At 41.6% G+C, this 15,214-nt stretch overlaps 1 protein-coding gene across 2 annotated transcripts in view; it reads left to right on the plus strand.

The window, feature by feature from the left end:
- The window catches only part of ssbp4 (single stranded DNA binding protein 4), an 84,855-nt gene extending 69,737 nt beyond the window's left edge, over positions 1 to 15,118 (plus strand). Inside the window, exons 6-17 of one of the 2 annotated variants that reach the window (XM_051376741.1) lie at positions 2,852 to 2,935; positions 5,139 to 5,265; positions 5,431 to 5,498; positions 6,703 to 6,767; positions 7,489 to 7,534; positions 7,637 to 7,672; positions 7,812 to 7,866; positions 9,284 to 9,354; positions 9,485 to 9,563; positions 9,997 to 10,025; positions 10,251 to 10,352; positions 11,942 to 15,118. In XM_051376741.1, coding sequence (XP_051232701.1) covers positions 2,852 to 2,935; positions 5,139 to 5,265; positions 5,431 to 5,498; positions 6,703 to 6,767; positions 7,489 to 7,534; positions 7,637 to 7,672; positions 7,812 to 7,866; positions 9,284 to 9,354; positions 9,485 to 9,563; positions 9,997 to 10,025; positions 10,251 to 10,352; positions 11,942 to 11,971 — 792 coding nt within the window. In that variant the 3' untranslated portion in view covers positions 11,972 to 15,118. The remainder of the gene's footprint in view (positions 1 to 2,851; positions 2,936 to 5,138; positions 5,266 to 5,430; positions 5,499 to 6,702; positions 6,768 to 7,488; positions 7,535 to 7,636; positions 7,673 to 7,811; positions 7,867 to 9,283; positions 9,355 to 9,484; positions 9,564 to 9,996; positions 10,026 to 10,250; positions 10,353 to 11,941) is intronic. The other variant, XM_051376738.1, reaches the window with a different exon arrangement.
- Positions 15,119 to 15,214: the final 96 nt, after the last annotated feature.

Here is a 15,214-nt window from a genome sequence, read left to right on the forward strand (position 1 = left end):
AGAGATCTAAAGGCAGTATGTGTGCTCATGTGAAGCTAAAGAGAGATGCATGTGCAGCTGTGAGGGAAAAAATATGCACATAGGCAGAGGTTCACAAGTCCAGACAGTTTTGTTTGTTAGTGCTGAAACAATTAGTTGATTAAATAAAGTTGGTCAATATGAAATTACAACAAATTACTGACAACAATCGTGAAAATTCACTATGTGTTTCACTGTTAACGACTTTGGCATAACGCACACTGATGAATGCACCAGACAAAACGCTTCTCCAAACATAACTTATTATACATTTTTGATGTTACAGTCACATTGTACATGTAGTGGCTTTAAGTACTTTATTAAGCCAGAATGCAAAGTATTTGCCGCTTCCAGCTTCTCAAATGGGATCATTGTATATTTAACATCTTTTTTGGACTGTTCCTGAGAGAAATGAGCAATTGGAAGGCTGTGGAAACATGTCATTTGTTTTTCTTTTGTTGACATTTTATAAAGTAAACAATTACTCTCAAGTCAAGTCAGTTTATTTATAAAGTATATACACATTTATAAATGTTAAATCAATAAAGGAATGATCAATTATAGCCACACTGTGTGTACATTCATTTCTGCATGAAAGAACAAATGCAAAATTATGTAAACATGTCTATCAGAGCGTGTGTATCTCAAGTTATATTGCACATGGGTAATCCGCTAATCCTTTAGCTTTTCAGTGTGATGTTAGATACACACCTGTTGAAGTGACACCCACCCACCCTTCAGCAGCCCCCTTCAAAACACATACTGTACATACACACACATCAGCACACACACTCAGCACCTGAAAGAAGAACAACCTGCTTTCACCTGTGTAAAAGAGGGAGATCTCATATTCACACTCATCACCACTCAGTTGCACAACTCTCTCTCACACACACACACACACACACGCACACACACACACAGACACACACCTGTAATGTTACCTGATAGCAGAGTGCTTGTCAGAGGCTCTGGTAGACTGGTAGATAAGCCTGGTCTGGCGGTGGGTGGTCCTCTTTCTGCGTATTGATGTTCAGGTAGTAACAGTTCTCTGCTGGAGCAGCTGCTGCTGGAGTCAGATGAGGTTACTGTAGGAAGAGACAACGAGGTCAAAGTTCACACTATATTCGCTTTAATGTACTTAACACAGTGGTTGCTTTGAGAGATTAACTCAAAGCACGGTTCATTCACTCTCAAAATGCAGACTGAAACTGCAGTTCACATACCAGTGATTGAGTCATCAATCCAGAGTGGATTTAAGAGACAGAATAATTTCAGTTATTTTCAACCTGAGACTCATATTTCTCTCTATCGCTATAATGATGTTTGATTGGGTTCAAATATTTGGCACTTCTCTGTAGAGTGAAAGTGAGCACCAAAATTGGACTTGCTTTGGCCCTTGACTGTACTGGACAGCAGTGCCTCTCTCAAACTGGATCAGGAATCGTCATGGCAGGATTTAGAAAAATAAGACTGTGTTTAAAAATAGGCAGAATTATCGAAGTGAGCGTTGAAAGTCCACCTCTTGAATTGATTTGGCCTCATCATGGCAATTAACAATTTCTGTACATGAAAATCAATGTGGCCCTCTGCAAATGTCAGTGACAAACCTTGTTTAATGTATTTCTGGTTGGTTTCTGGCAACATGTTAACTAATAGTTACCTCCTTACACTTAGCTAACATAGAGCAGCATTATCATCCGACTGGTGATGGGTTTATAGTCACACTGACATTTTAGCTCCGATTTGGTTCAACAACTCCTAAGGAAAATACCACATCTACCTATATGTCTCCCATTCATTTTGTCTGTCCACTATGTCATATACCAGGTGTCGTACCATATCTAGCTTGTCTGAGTTCAAGTGTTTTTAGCATGTTTCAAGTAGTGGCAGACCAATTGATCGATCCGCCGATTAGTCGGCCAATGTCTGTGCTCACGACGCTGATAAACAAAATGTCTTCAGACACATCTTCAGGCAGCTTTGTCAGTGTGGCTGACTTTTCTTTGTTTTGATATCGGCATTATATATCGACCATCGGCAGCCCTGCTCTCTAAGTTTCGGGATCGGTCATTGAAAACCCAGTATTGGTTGACCGCTAGCTGCAAGGTTTTATATGTTTGGCTTGATGAGCACTGTCGGATATCAATGGCAGAGGCCAGGAAACCAATGAGCTCAAAGTGGCAACAAAGCAGCAACAAACTGTAGTTTGGAGTCAATGCCCAGTGGGATTAGCAGTTCCACATTCAACCCTTTCAACAGCCATTGCAGCCATTTCACAGGTCATTTAATTCAGTAATAATGTCAGAAACATTTCCAAATGCTGGTTTAATATGAGAATGTACATCATCATCAGTTTATAATTTTTGGGCTTGTGCATGTCATAATCAGCTATTTTTAAATGGTCAGTCCACCTAGATTTCCAAAATTTGTTGTACTACTTCATGCAGAAGCTATGAAAACTGGTGACAAAGAAACTGTTTCTATAAAGAGAAAATCAATAGCTATTGATTGTTTTATAATTTATTACTTTTTAATGCTGTGAGCATCAAAAACAAAATTCCATTCAATTCCATTATATCGGATGGTTGATGGACATCTTTAAATCTTGCCAAATAAATCCCAGATTTGAAGATATTCATCTGCATGGATAGGGACAACTAGAGGAAAGTGAGATCACATTGTCCTTTCAATGAATAACTCCAGTGTTCACTCTGAAAAGGGGTTTAATGCAAGGTTGTTGAACATGATGTTTTTTCTTAAGCAGGTTTGAATATCACCAAATACATCATTGTGGCACTTTGTTGACATCTTTGTGTTTTTTCTTTACCAGGGTCCTCCAGGATCTCAGCCGTCCCCCCACACGCAGCCTCCCCCACACAACCCCAGTAATCCCATGATGGGACCTCACGGACAGGTAAGACGGAAACATTTACACCTCAGCTGCTGTGTTGTAGTTCCCAATCTGAGCCTACTCTCACTTTCTCACACTCACTCGCTCGCTCACACAACAACAGCGTACAAAACAGCACACAGGTCTCTTGTTGTGCTAACAGACAGGACAGGCCGCATCCACGATGGTGGGTTGGATGAATAATTTAGCTGTGTTGGCCCAGCTGTAAGGAGCGGAGGTGCATCTGGAGGGCCTTCTCTCTCCCTCAGCCCAGCACTCACCATCCCATAGTCCATCAATAGACCATTAATATTGCAGCAGAGCCTGACACGGTGCAGCTCTCTGTGCACAAACCCACCACAACATGTTCACAAGAAGAAAGGAAAAAAAGGTAGTAAGGAGTAGGAGAGGAGGAAGGGGGGAAGAGGGTAAAAGAGTAGTAAGTCAGTCCTCGCCTCAAGGGCTAACTGGGATTATATAACTCGTCCTCCACTTTCCCGAAACACACACACACACATACACATGCACACCGAACATAAAATACATAATTACCATTGAAAGACAATCTCCTGTTGTATTTGTGTTGTCTGTGCTTATCTCTGTGTGAAGATGATGATATGAACATTATTCTGCTGTTCATGCTCCGTGACCAAAACACACAACTCTTACCCGATCGGCATTCAAATCAGCATGTTCCCCCTTGATACTAAAATACTTGGATTGAGTTCGGAATTAAATCTTATCATCTGACACTGAAATATGGTTCACTGGATGTGGGTATTTGTAGTTGCAGCAGGGTACTCTCATAGGTAATTCTGAAAACCATCTGTCTGGGGTGCTTTACATTATTCACTAGTTGTGCGCTGGCTCTGTATGTGTGCCTAGACCAGCTAGCTCTTGTCCCCTCTGCTGAAACATCTGTGTGGACGGTGTCTTCTGTTTCTGCTATGAATCACACTATCCAGGCTGCATTTTTGTAGCAGTGGTGATACAGACACGGCGAGAAAATGTCCAGCACATGTGCAGCTGCACGAAACAGGCAAACATTAAGATGTAGAACACTTCCTCCTCCTTGTACGACTTCATCCTCCCATCCGAGTATGTTCTTTTTCTGCTCCACCTCCCTCTCTCCATATTGTTCTTCCAGTGCAAGTTTCTGTCCTGCATGTTTTCTCCCCCTCTCTTATCTGTTCTCCTTTACCTTTATCCTAATGGATTTTACCACCTGAGGTCTTGCTTTCTAAAACTTAATGACAGACCCCTCCTTCTTGGTAAATGTAACAAAACTACTACAGTGCATTATTCTTCAACACAATAGCTCCCCCTGCTGACTTGCAATGATAATACATAAAAACTGGGCAGGTTAGATACACACAGTCAGGTTTACTAAGCCTTTTGTGCATTCTTTCACTACGTAGAAGTGTGAGTGTTATTTATGAATTCAAACCTTGCGACTGTTCTGTTTTATGTGTAAACCGTTCTGCTTCTGAAGAGCAGATTTGCACAGATATACGATGGGAAAAGACAGTAATTTGTTTGAAACCCCAAAATAACAGCATCTTTAAACAAGATAAGAAAATAAATAAGTTGAAAATGAACACAACATTTATCCACCAAACAAACAGTGGACCAGGATTTAAGGTTATTAAGCTTGAATTTGAATCTGACGTTTACTGAGCTGATAATGACAATGGCACGCTGAGACATGTAGAGTGTGGTGGATTGTGTATTCATGCATTGTTTTATCATTTCATCTCTATCCGTATTCTTAAAAATCTGTTTAATTACTTATACTGCTTATACTTTATTTTACACACCTTCCTATAAATAAATATTGTCTATATAACTTGAGTACTTGAGTGCCCGACCCTAATTTATTTAGTCACTTAAGATGAAATGTTGTGGAATACAGTATCTTAATTAATTCCTTAAAATTTTTAGAGAAAATCCTAACATTACCACTTACTGTTATTGAATTCATTGATCTCAGCTGCTGTGTTCATGAATTAAGATGCTAGATTTCATGCTAAGTCAATAAAATGTAAAGTGCACCTTGTGTGTTTTCTTGAGCATAATCCTCGCGTGGAGTGTTGGAATTGCACTTGATTAAAATGAGGTCAAGAGCTATGATATTTGAAAGCCCATCTGTCAAGAATTATAACAAGTATTCTGCTCGTGATCATCCTGAAATAAAGTACTCATTGTCCTTCTCATGTCCTTCCTGCAGCCATTCATGTCTCCGCGGTACCCAGGTGGCCCAAGGCCCTCCCTCCGTATGCCAAATCAGCCTCCTGGGAGCATCCCTGGGTCACAGCCTCTCTTGCCAAACAGCTTGGACCCCACCAGACCTCAAGGTATTGACAGACGCGTGGTGTTATTTCAGAGAGGCTGCACTTTGCAGAGTAATCTCATATTGGCTTCTGAAAGAGAATGCTTTCTCCTCATTTATGGGATTATTATTGATCTAAACAGAGCTGCCATTCTAACAAGCTGCACTCTCTCTCTGTGTTTCACCACAGGACATCCAAACATGGGAGGTCCAATGAGAATGAATCCCCCTCGGGGCATGGGAGGCATGGGCCCACAGGTAGGTACCGGTTTTATTACTCAACCAGTTATACAGAATAAAACACGAAGGACTGTGTAGATAAAGTCATGACAGTGGATGGTGTCCTTCAGAGCTACCAGTTCACTGCACTCCCACTCTGCAGCTGCCACACAGACAGATTTGGTGCTTGGACTGTCTGTTTATGAACAAACCCAATGTTTGGTTGCCCTTCATTAAGAGCAATCATAAAAACAGCTATAATGTCAAACCAGCAGCCTATAAACTGCATGCAGATAATCTTTCTTCTCCGCTGAAGAGAAATTTTTGGTCCTGCCAGCCTCGTAACTTTGCCTTTAAATGTCAGAAGCGCTCTGATGATTAGCTTGGCTCTGACCAAAGCTCACCCACTGCCAACGGCAGTTTTACATGTTAAATCCTACTTGCCGACTCCCACCTAGGGAGACAAACAGAGGCGGAATACTCAGGCTGCTCTGAGCAATGCTGCCACCAACACATTTTGACCAAAAATGGTGCCAGTTTTGGCACTGTTGGTTTCCTTTTATCACACTTTAATTTTTGTGGATGGGATTCAGTGTAATACATAAGATGCTTAAACAACAGTGTCCTTTTGAATTACCATTACCAGACAGCTGCTTGCTTCGGCACCCAACCACCTCCCGCTCCAACATCACCTCACACAAAGACACACACACACTCTCCCTGTGCCCCTCGGCCCCTCTCTGTGCCACCCTGGCTCGGTGACTTTGGCAGTGAGCGTACCAGCAGCTGGTGTGGCATCTGCTCGACAAGTGTAATCGTCTGCTGAACAAAACTCTTCCTCTGAGTGGAGCTGCTCTCTGGCCTGCCCCCATAGTCTCTCTCGCTCCCCATATCTGTCTCATTCACACACACACACACACACACACACACACACACACACAATACGTACAAATACACACGGAGTGCCAGCCAAACCCGCCCGCTGGGCAGCCATGAAAACATACATGCAAACACGCAGAGGGGAGCATGGACACATAGAGATACATACACGGAGAAACACAACATACAGACAGACACAAACACACTCACACATGGCGGTCCACTTCCACACGGCTCATGCATCACATAATTAAACACTAGTTAGTGGGAGACATGATCGTCACTGACCTTCATTAAGCTTCAAACCTTTAGACAGAGCAGGTGTGAGACAGCGTGCTGACTGTTTGCTCTTGTCTTTGTGCAGAACTACGGCGGAGGGATGAGGCCTCCTCCAAACTCCATGGGGCCAGGGATGCCGGGCATGAACATGTGAGTAGATTGAAAAGAAAAGTTTTGAAATGTTTGTGAATTCTGCTGCCAGAGATAGTCCTAATTTTCAGGGAAATTCTGTTTTTTTTAATGCATTTTCCCAAGTCAATTGCTGAGCTGTGATGATTCACTGATAGCTGCAGCTCTCCCCCAAACACTGTTCATGTTTATGCCCTGTTGGACTCCCTTGTCCCCAGATATCAGCATAGCGTAGGTGAGAAAAAATCATTACTGTCACCAACAGGTTGTGAAAATCTTACCTTTCCTTTAATAAAACCCAAGGAACTTGAATTGACTCTATCACGTCTTCAAAATTAAAATATATGACAAGGCAAAAACTGGTTTACTCACAAAACTCTATAATGAGCAGGTTATATTATAGGAAGGAATTAATGTATTAGGGATGTGTGTCTTCTACCGTTGAAATGCTGTGTTACCATACTTAAAAGGTACCTTTTACTTCAGCTGCCTGTTAGATCACTTGGTAGAGTGTGCGCCCCAGGTACATGACTGAGTCCTTACCGCAGCGGCCTGGGTTTGATTACAAAAAGCCCAAAACATAAACTTAAAAAATGTGCTTTAACATATAAATTCACCTCTTGTTGCCAACAATTCTGGATTCTTTGCAAATATCAGCTAATAGACTGTATTTATTGACTTATTAATTATCTAATTAAAAATCAGCTAATTTCTTAATCTTTCTTTCTGTTTGCTTCCCCAGGGGTCCTGGTGGAAGAGGTCCATGGCCAAACCCCAACACCAACTCAGTGAGTCACACACTTTTACATCTTTATCTCCTACATGACTGAGTGTGTTTACAATAACTGTGTCTCATGTTTTGTTTCACCTCGGGTCTATTCTCTCCGCAGATAGCTTATTCATCTTCATCTCCAGGCAACTATGTGGTAAGTGTCCCGTCATGGACTCGTGTTCAACCACGGGCCATAAATTACCTGTCATGCAGTGATATCTAACAGGCGCGCTGCCATCTAGATGCACTCGGCACTCATTTCTCTTTTTCTCTCTCGCTTCTTCACCCCTTAGGGCCCTCCAGGGGGAGGCGGCCCACCAGGAACTCCCATCATGCCTAGCCCCGGAGGTGAGTTACACACTTCAGTTTCCCTTCTGATTTCTACTTTTATCCAGTGTTGACTGAACAAGGGCTCCGTCTAAAAAACATCAGACCTGTTCTCTGTCAGATTCAGATCTCTTTTTGGGAGATACTGGCAGTGATAGGACTCTGAATACTTCAGGAACTAAGCCTTTAGGAGTGTAAAGTATAAAACGTTAAAAAATTGTAAAATATTACACAATTTTAAATTGACACATGCATAATAAAAACTGTGTTTGGGCATCACATTTGTTGTCAGAATTTCCACTTAAGGCACATTTTGGAAAATATTCCAGTGTTATTGTGGAGACAGTTGCATAAAAGGGAAGCATAGGCATGTCAGTCAAAAGAGTGATCCATCTCAGCTTTGACCCATCAATCTACTGTCTCTGTGGAGGATTAGCGGAGAACAAAACACTGTTGGCTGATATCCTGTAGATGTTCTGTTTCTGTTGGCCTGTGGAGAGCTTCTTTTTGTGTCCACTATTTATTATTTATATACGTACCTCTATTGTGATACGTTGCCGGGGCAACCTTTTTGCACAAAACGCTCCTGCTCACACGTACACCGGGAGGGAAAACATATTTCCACTGCAGTCGCCAAGACTGCGCGCACACACACACAAACACACACAAACCTCCCACAAAAATGCACACCTCCCACTCAGCATTGCCCCCCTTCTCCAGTCACGACAGCACAAGCTAGAATTCAGGGACACTAACAGGCAAGATCTCTCCACCACTTAGCACATACTGTAACAATCTCGTCCCCTGTCTTTCAATCTGTTATTCTTATTTTTTCCCCCTGCTTTTCTCAGTCCACTCACAACTTTCTGCCTGCAATGTCAGATCAAGGTCACCTCATCCTTCTGAATCTTTTTGGGACAGACAGACACACGAGGAGTGACACAGCATGTACTGGTTGTTGCTAAGTTGCCAGGGTGTCCATATAAAAACTTCATCAAATCTCCTGATTGCAAGAATAAGAGATAATGGGTTTCTTTTATTGCACATTGCAGAGAGCAGTGTGTAGATTGATTGACAGACAGACTCACTGACATTATGTACTGGCACTTAAAGTAACATACGGGTCTTTGTCCTGTGCAGCAGAAATAAGAACATGTCTGAGCTGTAGCTGCTTATAGTGTACAAATGGCTAAATTAAACTGAAACGATGTCAACTACAGGGACAGACAGTGCCACTCCAGTTACCTTGTTATTTTTTATTCATTACCCCAAATCCACCTTAGTTTTTCACATTTTCTTGAACAATTGGATATTGGATATGAAAAGAGACAGAAAACAGTGCCCTGGTGCCTATCTGCTAGTATTTCTATGAGCCTAGGAGGCACAGAGTGCTTTACAGTATTACGATTTTAACCATCAAACTTCTCTTTATTCATAGATTCAACAAACTCAAGTGAAAACATCTACACAATGATGAACCCCATCGGCCCTGGTGGAAATAGACCTAATGTAAGTAATACAATAAACAACTATTTCAAGATTTGTTTTTCTGTCTAATCTACTTCCTTGTGGTGCAACCCAGGCATGCAAACAGCAAGATAATATTACATTTGTACATTTTATTGCTATCTTTCTTTAGTTCCCAATGGGACCAGGTCCTGATGGGCCCATGGGTGGAATGGGTGCTATGGAGCAGCATCATATGAACGGATCACTAGGTGAGTAGCCAAAGACAGTGTGCAGTGTACATAGCAGGTACTAGGTAAAAGCTCCTGAGTATATTGAGTGAAACCTGTTACTTTCTATGAACAAAGGCCTTTAGAAGTAAGACTATGCCCTCTTATGGCCTGTAGAGGAAGTGGTCTCCCTCCTCCTGGTATTGAACAAAGCTGAAACAGATTAGTGGGGCAGTGAGTGGGCCAGTTGATCCTGTAGATGGGTGAGACATGATCAGCGAAGCCAGAGAGCTGGTGCTCATCTGTATCTGAAACAAATAGTTTAATTACAAGCCATTATGTGTGAGAGGGCAGGCTGTTTCTGCTTGCACCGGATATCCTGAACTGATGTTGAATTAGCAGCAGGACGCTGGGGATCAGTTAACAGTTACCTCATAATGATTCAGGTTCCTCCTTTTTCCATTTCTGATTACAGGCTCTGGTGACATGGATGGGTTGCCAAAGGTAAGACTATCTATCTATCTATCTATCTATCTATCTATCTATCTATCTATCTATCTATCTATCTATCTATCTATCTATCTATCTATCTATCTATCTATCTATCTATCTATCTGTCTGTCTGTCTGTCTGTCTGTCTGTCTGTCTGTCTGTCTGTCTGTGTACCTATACATTTATGTCTGTAAGGCGTCTGTGTTCATGCTGTTTCTTTTCATCTGTGTTGGGTAGAATTCTCCCAACAACATGGCAGGCATGAACAATCCTCCCGGCACTCCACGGGACGACGGCGAGATGGCAGGCAACTTTTTAAACCCATTCCAAAGTGAAAGTGTGAGTACCAAAGGACACCACATACCTCTTATGCTGGGAACAAACTAGAAGACTAATTAAAATCCTATTCAACTGTGACAAAAAAATCACATGTTTCATCACTTACTGCTACAGATCATGTGCATTAATCTCCACTGGTAACAGGATCACATTTAGATTTGTCCAGTTGCAAAAAACAAAACATTATGATACGATTGTGTTTGCACCATGTGGTCTGAGACTCAATTACAGTACCGTTCTGTCCATGGTGACTTAAGGCCAGTTTCACAAAAATAGATTCTACCTATGGCTAAGATCAAACTAATAGTCTATATTTGTCTGGTGCACAAATCTGTCTTGTTTTTTTGTTTTTTTGGGGGGGAGCTATTATTACCTTTAATCAATAGTGATAGCTGCAGAGTGACAGGAAAGGGGGTGAGAGGGGGGGTGACACAGGTAGGAGTTAAACATATGGCCACTGCATCAAGGACCTTGGTTCATAGGGCGCCAGCTCTATCAGGTGAGCTATTAGGACGGCCCCAAACCCGTCTAGTTCTTAATTGTCTCAGGTAGGACTAGTTTGTCATGAATTCTGGGTTAATTACCAGACACACCACGTCAAACCGCTCAGCTCCGTTCAGGCCAGTCGAAAGTTTGGGACAGAGAAAATCCAGCAAAGACCACTTCTGGTAGCATAAAATCTCGGTATAGTACAGACCTGTGGCAAAGCTCAGATGCTGTGGCTTCTTAATGTGACAGGCTCAGTCAGTACTTCTGCTAACTCATCAGTCAGGCTCAGGATAGTTTCCTTGCTCAAATGCGGGTTACGGGTAAGGTTAAATGGGTTAGTGGGGTCTGTAAAAATTCTTTCCCTTCTCATTGCTCGCCCCACAACACTGTTAACCACAAATGATAAGCCATGTTTTCCTCTTTTTTGGTAATTTGGGGCCACTGGTGACCAGCTGTCTCTGATTGTCACCATGGAAACCATGAGTCTGTCTTTATTTTCGTGAAACTCTCTAACTTGCATCAGACTAATCTAAGAGCAAAATTAAGACACAACAGAAAAGTCTACAATATCTTGGTGAAACCGGCCCCCAGCTCTATTGGGCATACTCTACCAATAAATCTCCCTGACCTTGAAACCAATCCTCAGGGCTACATCGAGCTGATAATCAGTCCTTTATATTGTGCCCAGTTTTCCCAGCTTTACCCAACACACACAAAAACACAGCATGCACAAACCGAGCATGGAAAATAACCACGTCATATGCTTTCTCTGATGCATGGAGAGATTGTCATATAGTGATTAATGTGAGACTGACAACTACATTTTGCTACAGTATCTTCACTGTGATCTCAAATTCCCTAACATTTCTCCTTGGGCTGGACTCTGCTTTGCTGCTTGCTGCTGGTTTATTGACATAGAAAGTAAATTAGAAAGGGTTAATTGTTATGTGTAATGTATGCTGCATAAGGCCGGTGTATCGGACATGGCATGTAGTTTAGTTAGTTTTATTGCTTTCATCTTGTACTGGGTAGTATAAGAAGTTTAATATAGTTTTGGCTTATCTTTTCTCCCCTCCCTCTCTTTTTTTCTCTCTTTACAGTATTCACCCAACATGACGATGAGTGTGTGATTTTTTTTATTTTATTTTATCTTTTATTTTATTTTATTTCTTTTTCATCTCCCCTTATCCCAATCTTCCCCTTCCATTCACCCCGGTGCGTCTTGCATTACCTCCCTCCCTTCCTCCCTTCCTACCTTCCTCCCTCCTCCTCCTCCTTGTGGACGGTGTGCGGTGCCACACAGCCCCTGGGGATGCCCCTGGAAAGCAGGACTCCCCTCAAGGTCCCCCATCCCAATGCCTGTAAAATGGGTGTAAGAACATGAAAAGGCCTCCAAGCAAAAGGATGGGTCACTTCTCCTCGCCTGCCGGGCCTCATCACAGGGCCCTAGGACAGTAAGAGCCCGAAACTGCTCCAAGCCTGTCTCTCCCAAACCCAAAACCTGCCCTCATGGGTGGCATTCAAGCCCAATCAAGATGCCCCTCTGCATCTACCACCACTCCATTATATCACGCTGATCATAACTTATGAGGGCACGCAGTTGTTGACTGACAGGAGCCGAAAACTCTCATTCAAAAACTCTGCTCCTGTGGCGGGAATGATAAAACAAAACAAAAAAAAGACGAACTGATAATGTTATTTTAGGGCAAGAATGGTTTTCATTAAATATTTGTATTTTTTGTTGTTGATGGTAATATTATTGTTATAATTTTCATAATTGATATTATTCTACTAATGTAGTTATGATTTCCTGTAAAGGGCACATTTTATCTCAGCAGCAGCATCAACAATGACAGAATAAGCACACACACGAAAAATGCACAATGATTTTCTGTTTACATGAGTTTTAGGTTATTTGATGTCTGTTTTGTTTTTTTGTCGGTCTCACTTCACATACCTCTCCTTAAAACTTCGTTCAGAATTCGTAGCTCGAGTCTTTGCCACCCAAGATATCCGTAGCACCATTTGCATAAACGTTTAAATTAAGTTAGTATCTGGGCTTAAACTGTCCATGCAGTTCTCAAACAGGTTTCTCAGAGCATTGCTGTTTTCTGGTACAAAGTGTCTGCTGATGCACCTGAATGATCGTATGTCTATCTAATCTTGTCTTAATAAGCACCCCCTTCTCACAATTTTCTATGTTTTTACTGCAAGGGAATGGCACTGATGAAATCCTGCGATGACAGGACAGGTGCCAGCTCTCCTTCAGTAACAGAGCGAGAGAGCATCTCTTCTACGGATTTGGTCTTGTCTGTAAATACAACATATTTAGCTTGTATTGTGGTTGTTTTATTATTTGTTATTTACAAGTTGTCTGTGAATCCTAAAACGTGGTTCCTTCCCCTTCATCACTTTGTTTGGCTTCAACCTCACTGTGGACTCCAAGCGGCACTGTTTTCCTCCCAGGATTCATTCTGGTCTCTCGCTGATGCCTCCCTTTGGACTGGGAGATATTTAGGGACCTCAGATACACTCAAGACGCCTGCTTTTGAGTTTGGATTGAACTCTCAGATCCTGTGTGATCCACTTTCTTCACCCAGACAAGACGGGTTAAATAACTGTCTCCTTAGAGTTCCTGTCACCCTGTTCCCTCATTAAGTCCCATATGCACGGGATAATGGATCCAGAGTATTGGGAGGCTGTAGCAGCGCTGATGATGGGAGCAGAGTGATGCACCTTGGGGTCAACAGGCTGTGCAGCCACATCGGTCGAAAGAAGAGGAATAATGGGATGCTTTTGTAATGGATATGTTTCCATTTTTGTGGATTGTTTTCGGCAGATTGTTTTTATTTTAAATGTATTCAACTGAGAAAAAAAATGAAAGCCCATAGAATCTGCACACAAAGAAATGCATAGTTACATATCACACTATTTAATTTGTTTCTTTCTGTATGTTATGTCCTCTTGGCCTAATCAATTCTGTCACTGTTTCAAAGGGATAAATGATCTCTCATGGCATCACGCTGCAGTTCAAACCAACAATAACTAAACAACCATTGTAGCCTCTATGGGTGATGGTGATGTACTTATCAATTTTCTGATATCAATGTGAACAGATTGTACCCAGAGTTCAACAGGGACATCTCCAGGATTCGGCTACCGGTGGCCTGGGAAACACTTTCTCTCCAGTGTTCCTTCAATGTAGTGACACACACCTCCCTTCTTTCCTCCAGTCCCATCTCTCACCCCTCCCAAAAAAACTCCCCCCCCCACCCCCCTTCTCTTTAATTTCCTTTTTGTAAATACTGTATAATGCATTTTGATATCATTGACATGTTTTGATATGTCAGTCACTACCAATGAATACAGCTGAAAGTAAATTATAAATAAAACTGTCCATGTTTTTCATAGAGAACGGATGCGCTGACTATTTGGCTCATGTGGCTAAATTTCCATAAAAATGTATAGAATACAGTAACACAATAAATGCAGACTGTATGCTAAAGACTTGTATGGTGGGGAGGATAGGACAGAGAGAGGACAGGACAGAGAGAAGCAAACAAGCTGTGGCGTCCTCACTCTGCCCTTGTCTCCTTATGTTTCACTTAAATGTTACTATTGGCTTTGAATAATCATTTTTGAATATTTTTTTCCAAAGGGCATCTTCTCACAAAAAAAAACATGTGACCTCTTATTGCAGTTTTTAATATGAAGGATTTTTATCAATTTAAGAAAACTTTTAAAAAGGTAAAAATAATTATGAGAACCTCATTTTAAATTAAAAACAGATCAAAAGATAACTGTGTCCTTTGCTATCCGCTCCTGTTATAACGTTGTATAGATTGAAGCTCTCTCACTGATCCTCTCTCAGTCCTCTGTGTATATCGATCGTTGGCCATCTCTGTACTTCTATTGTGATGTATAATACTGTACCATTAGGAAGATTTGCTGGTCGGGTGGGGTGGTTATGTTGAGTTGGGGAGGGGTGGGGATTCAAGGGAAGGGGTTATGAATGATTCTCCTGTACCGTTCATGGTCCTTTCTGATGACACGGCAGTATTCAATATGAAGCAGTCTGTCTCTTGGGTTTGCTTTGTATTTACATGGTAGGATAGTTCAGAATCTTGTCTTAGGGACTTAGGTGTCTTGTGTAGGTAATAAAGATGTTCTTTGTATGTTTCTTTATATTGTAAAGTTTCTTTAGACTGAAAGAAAAACAGATAATTTGCTTATCAAAAAAGAAACAATGCATCAATAATAAATGTCATTTGATTTTTCATTGTTGTTTGAATCCCTTCTTCTGAGCTCTCATTTAGCTCTTAACCCCCATATTATCCAGTGCGTGAATGGAAGTCTTATACAGTGTAGGAAGG

Source organism: Dicentrarchus labrax, unplaced genomic scaffold (assembly GCF_905237075.1).
Source record: "Dicentrarchus labrax unplaced genomic scaffold, dlabrax2021, whole genome shotgun sequence".
Classification (NCBI taxonomy): Eukaryota; Metazoa; Chordata; class Actinopteri; family Moronidae; genus Dicentrarchus; species Dicentrarchus labrax.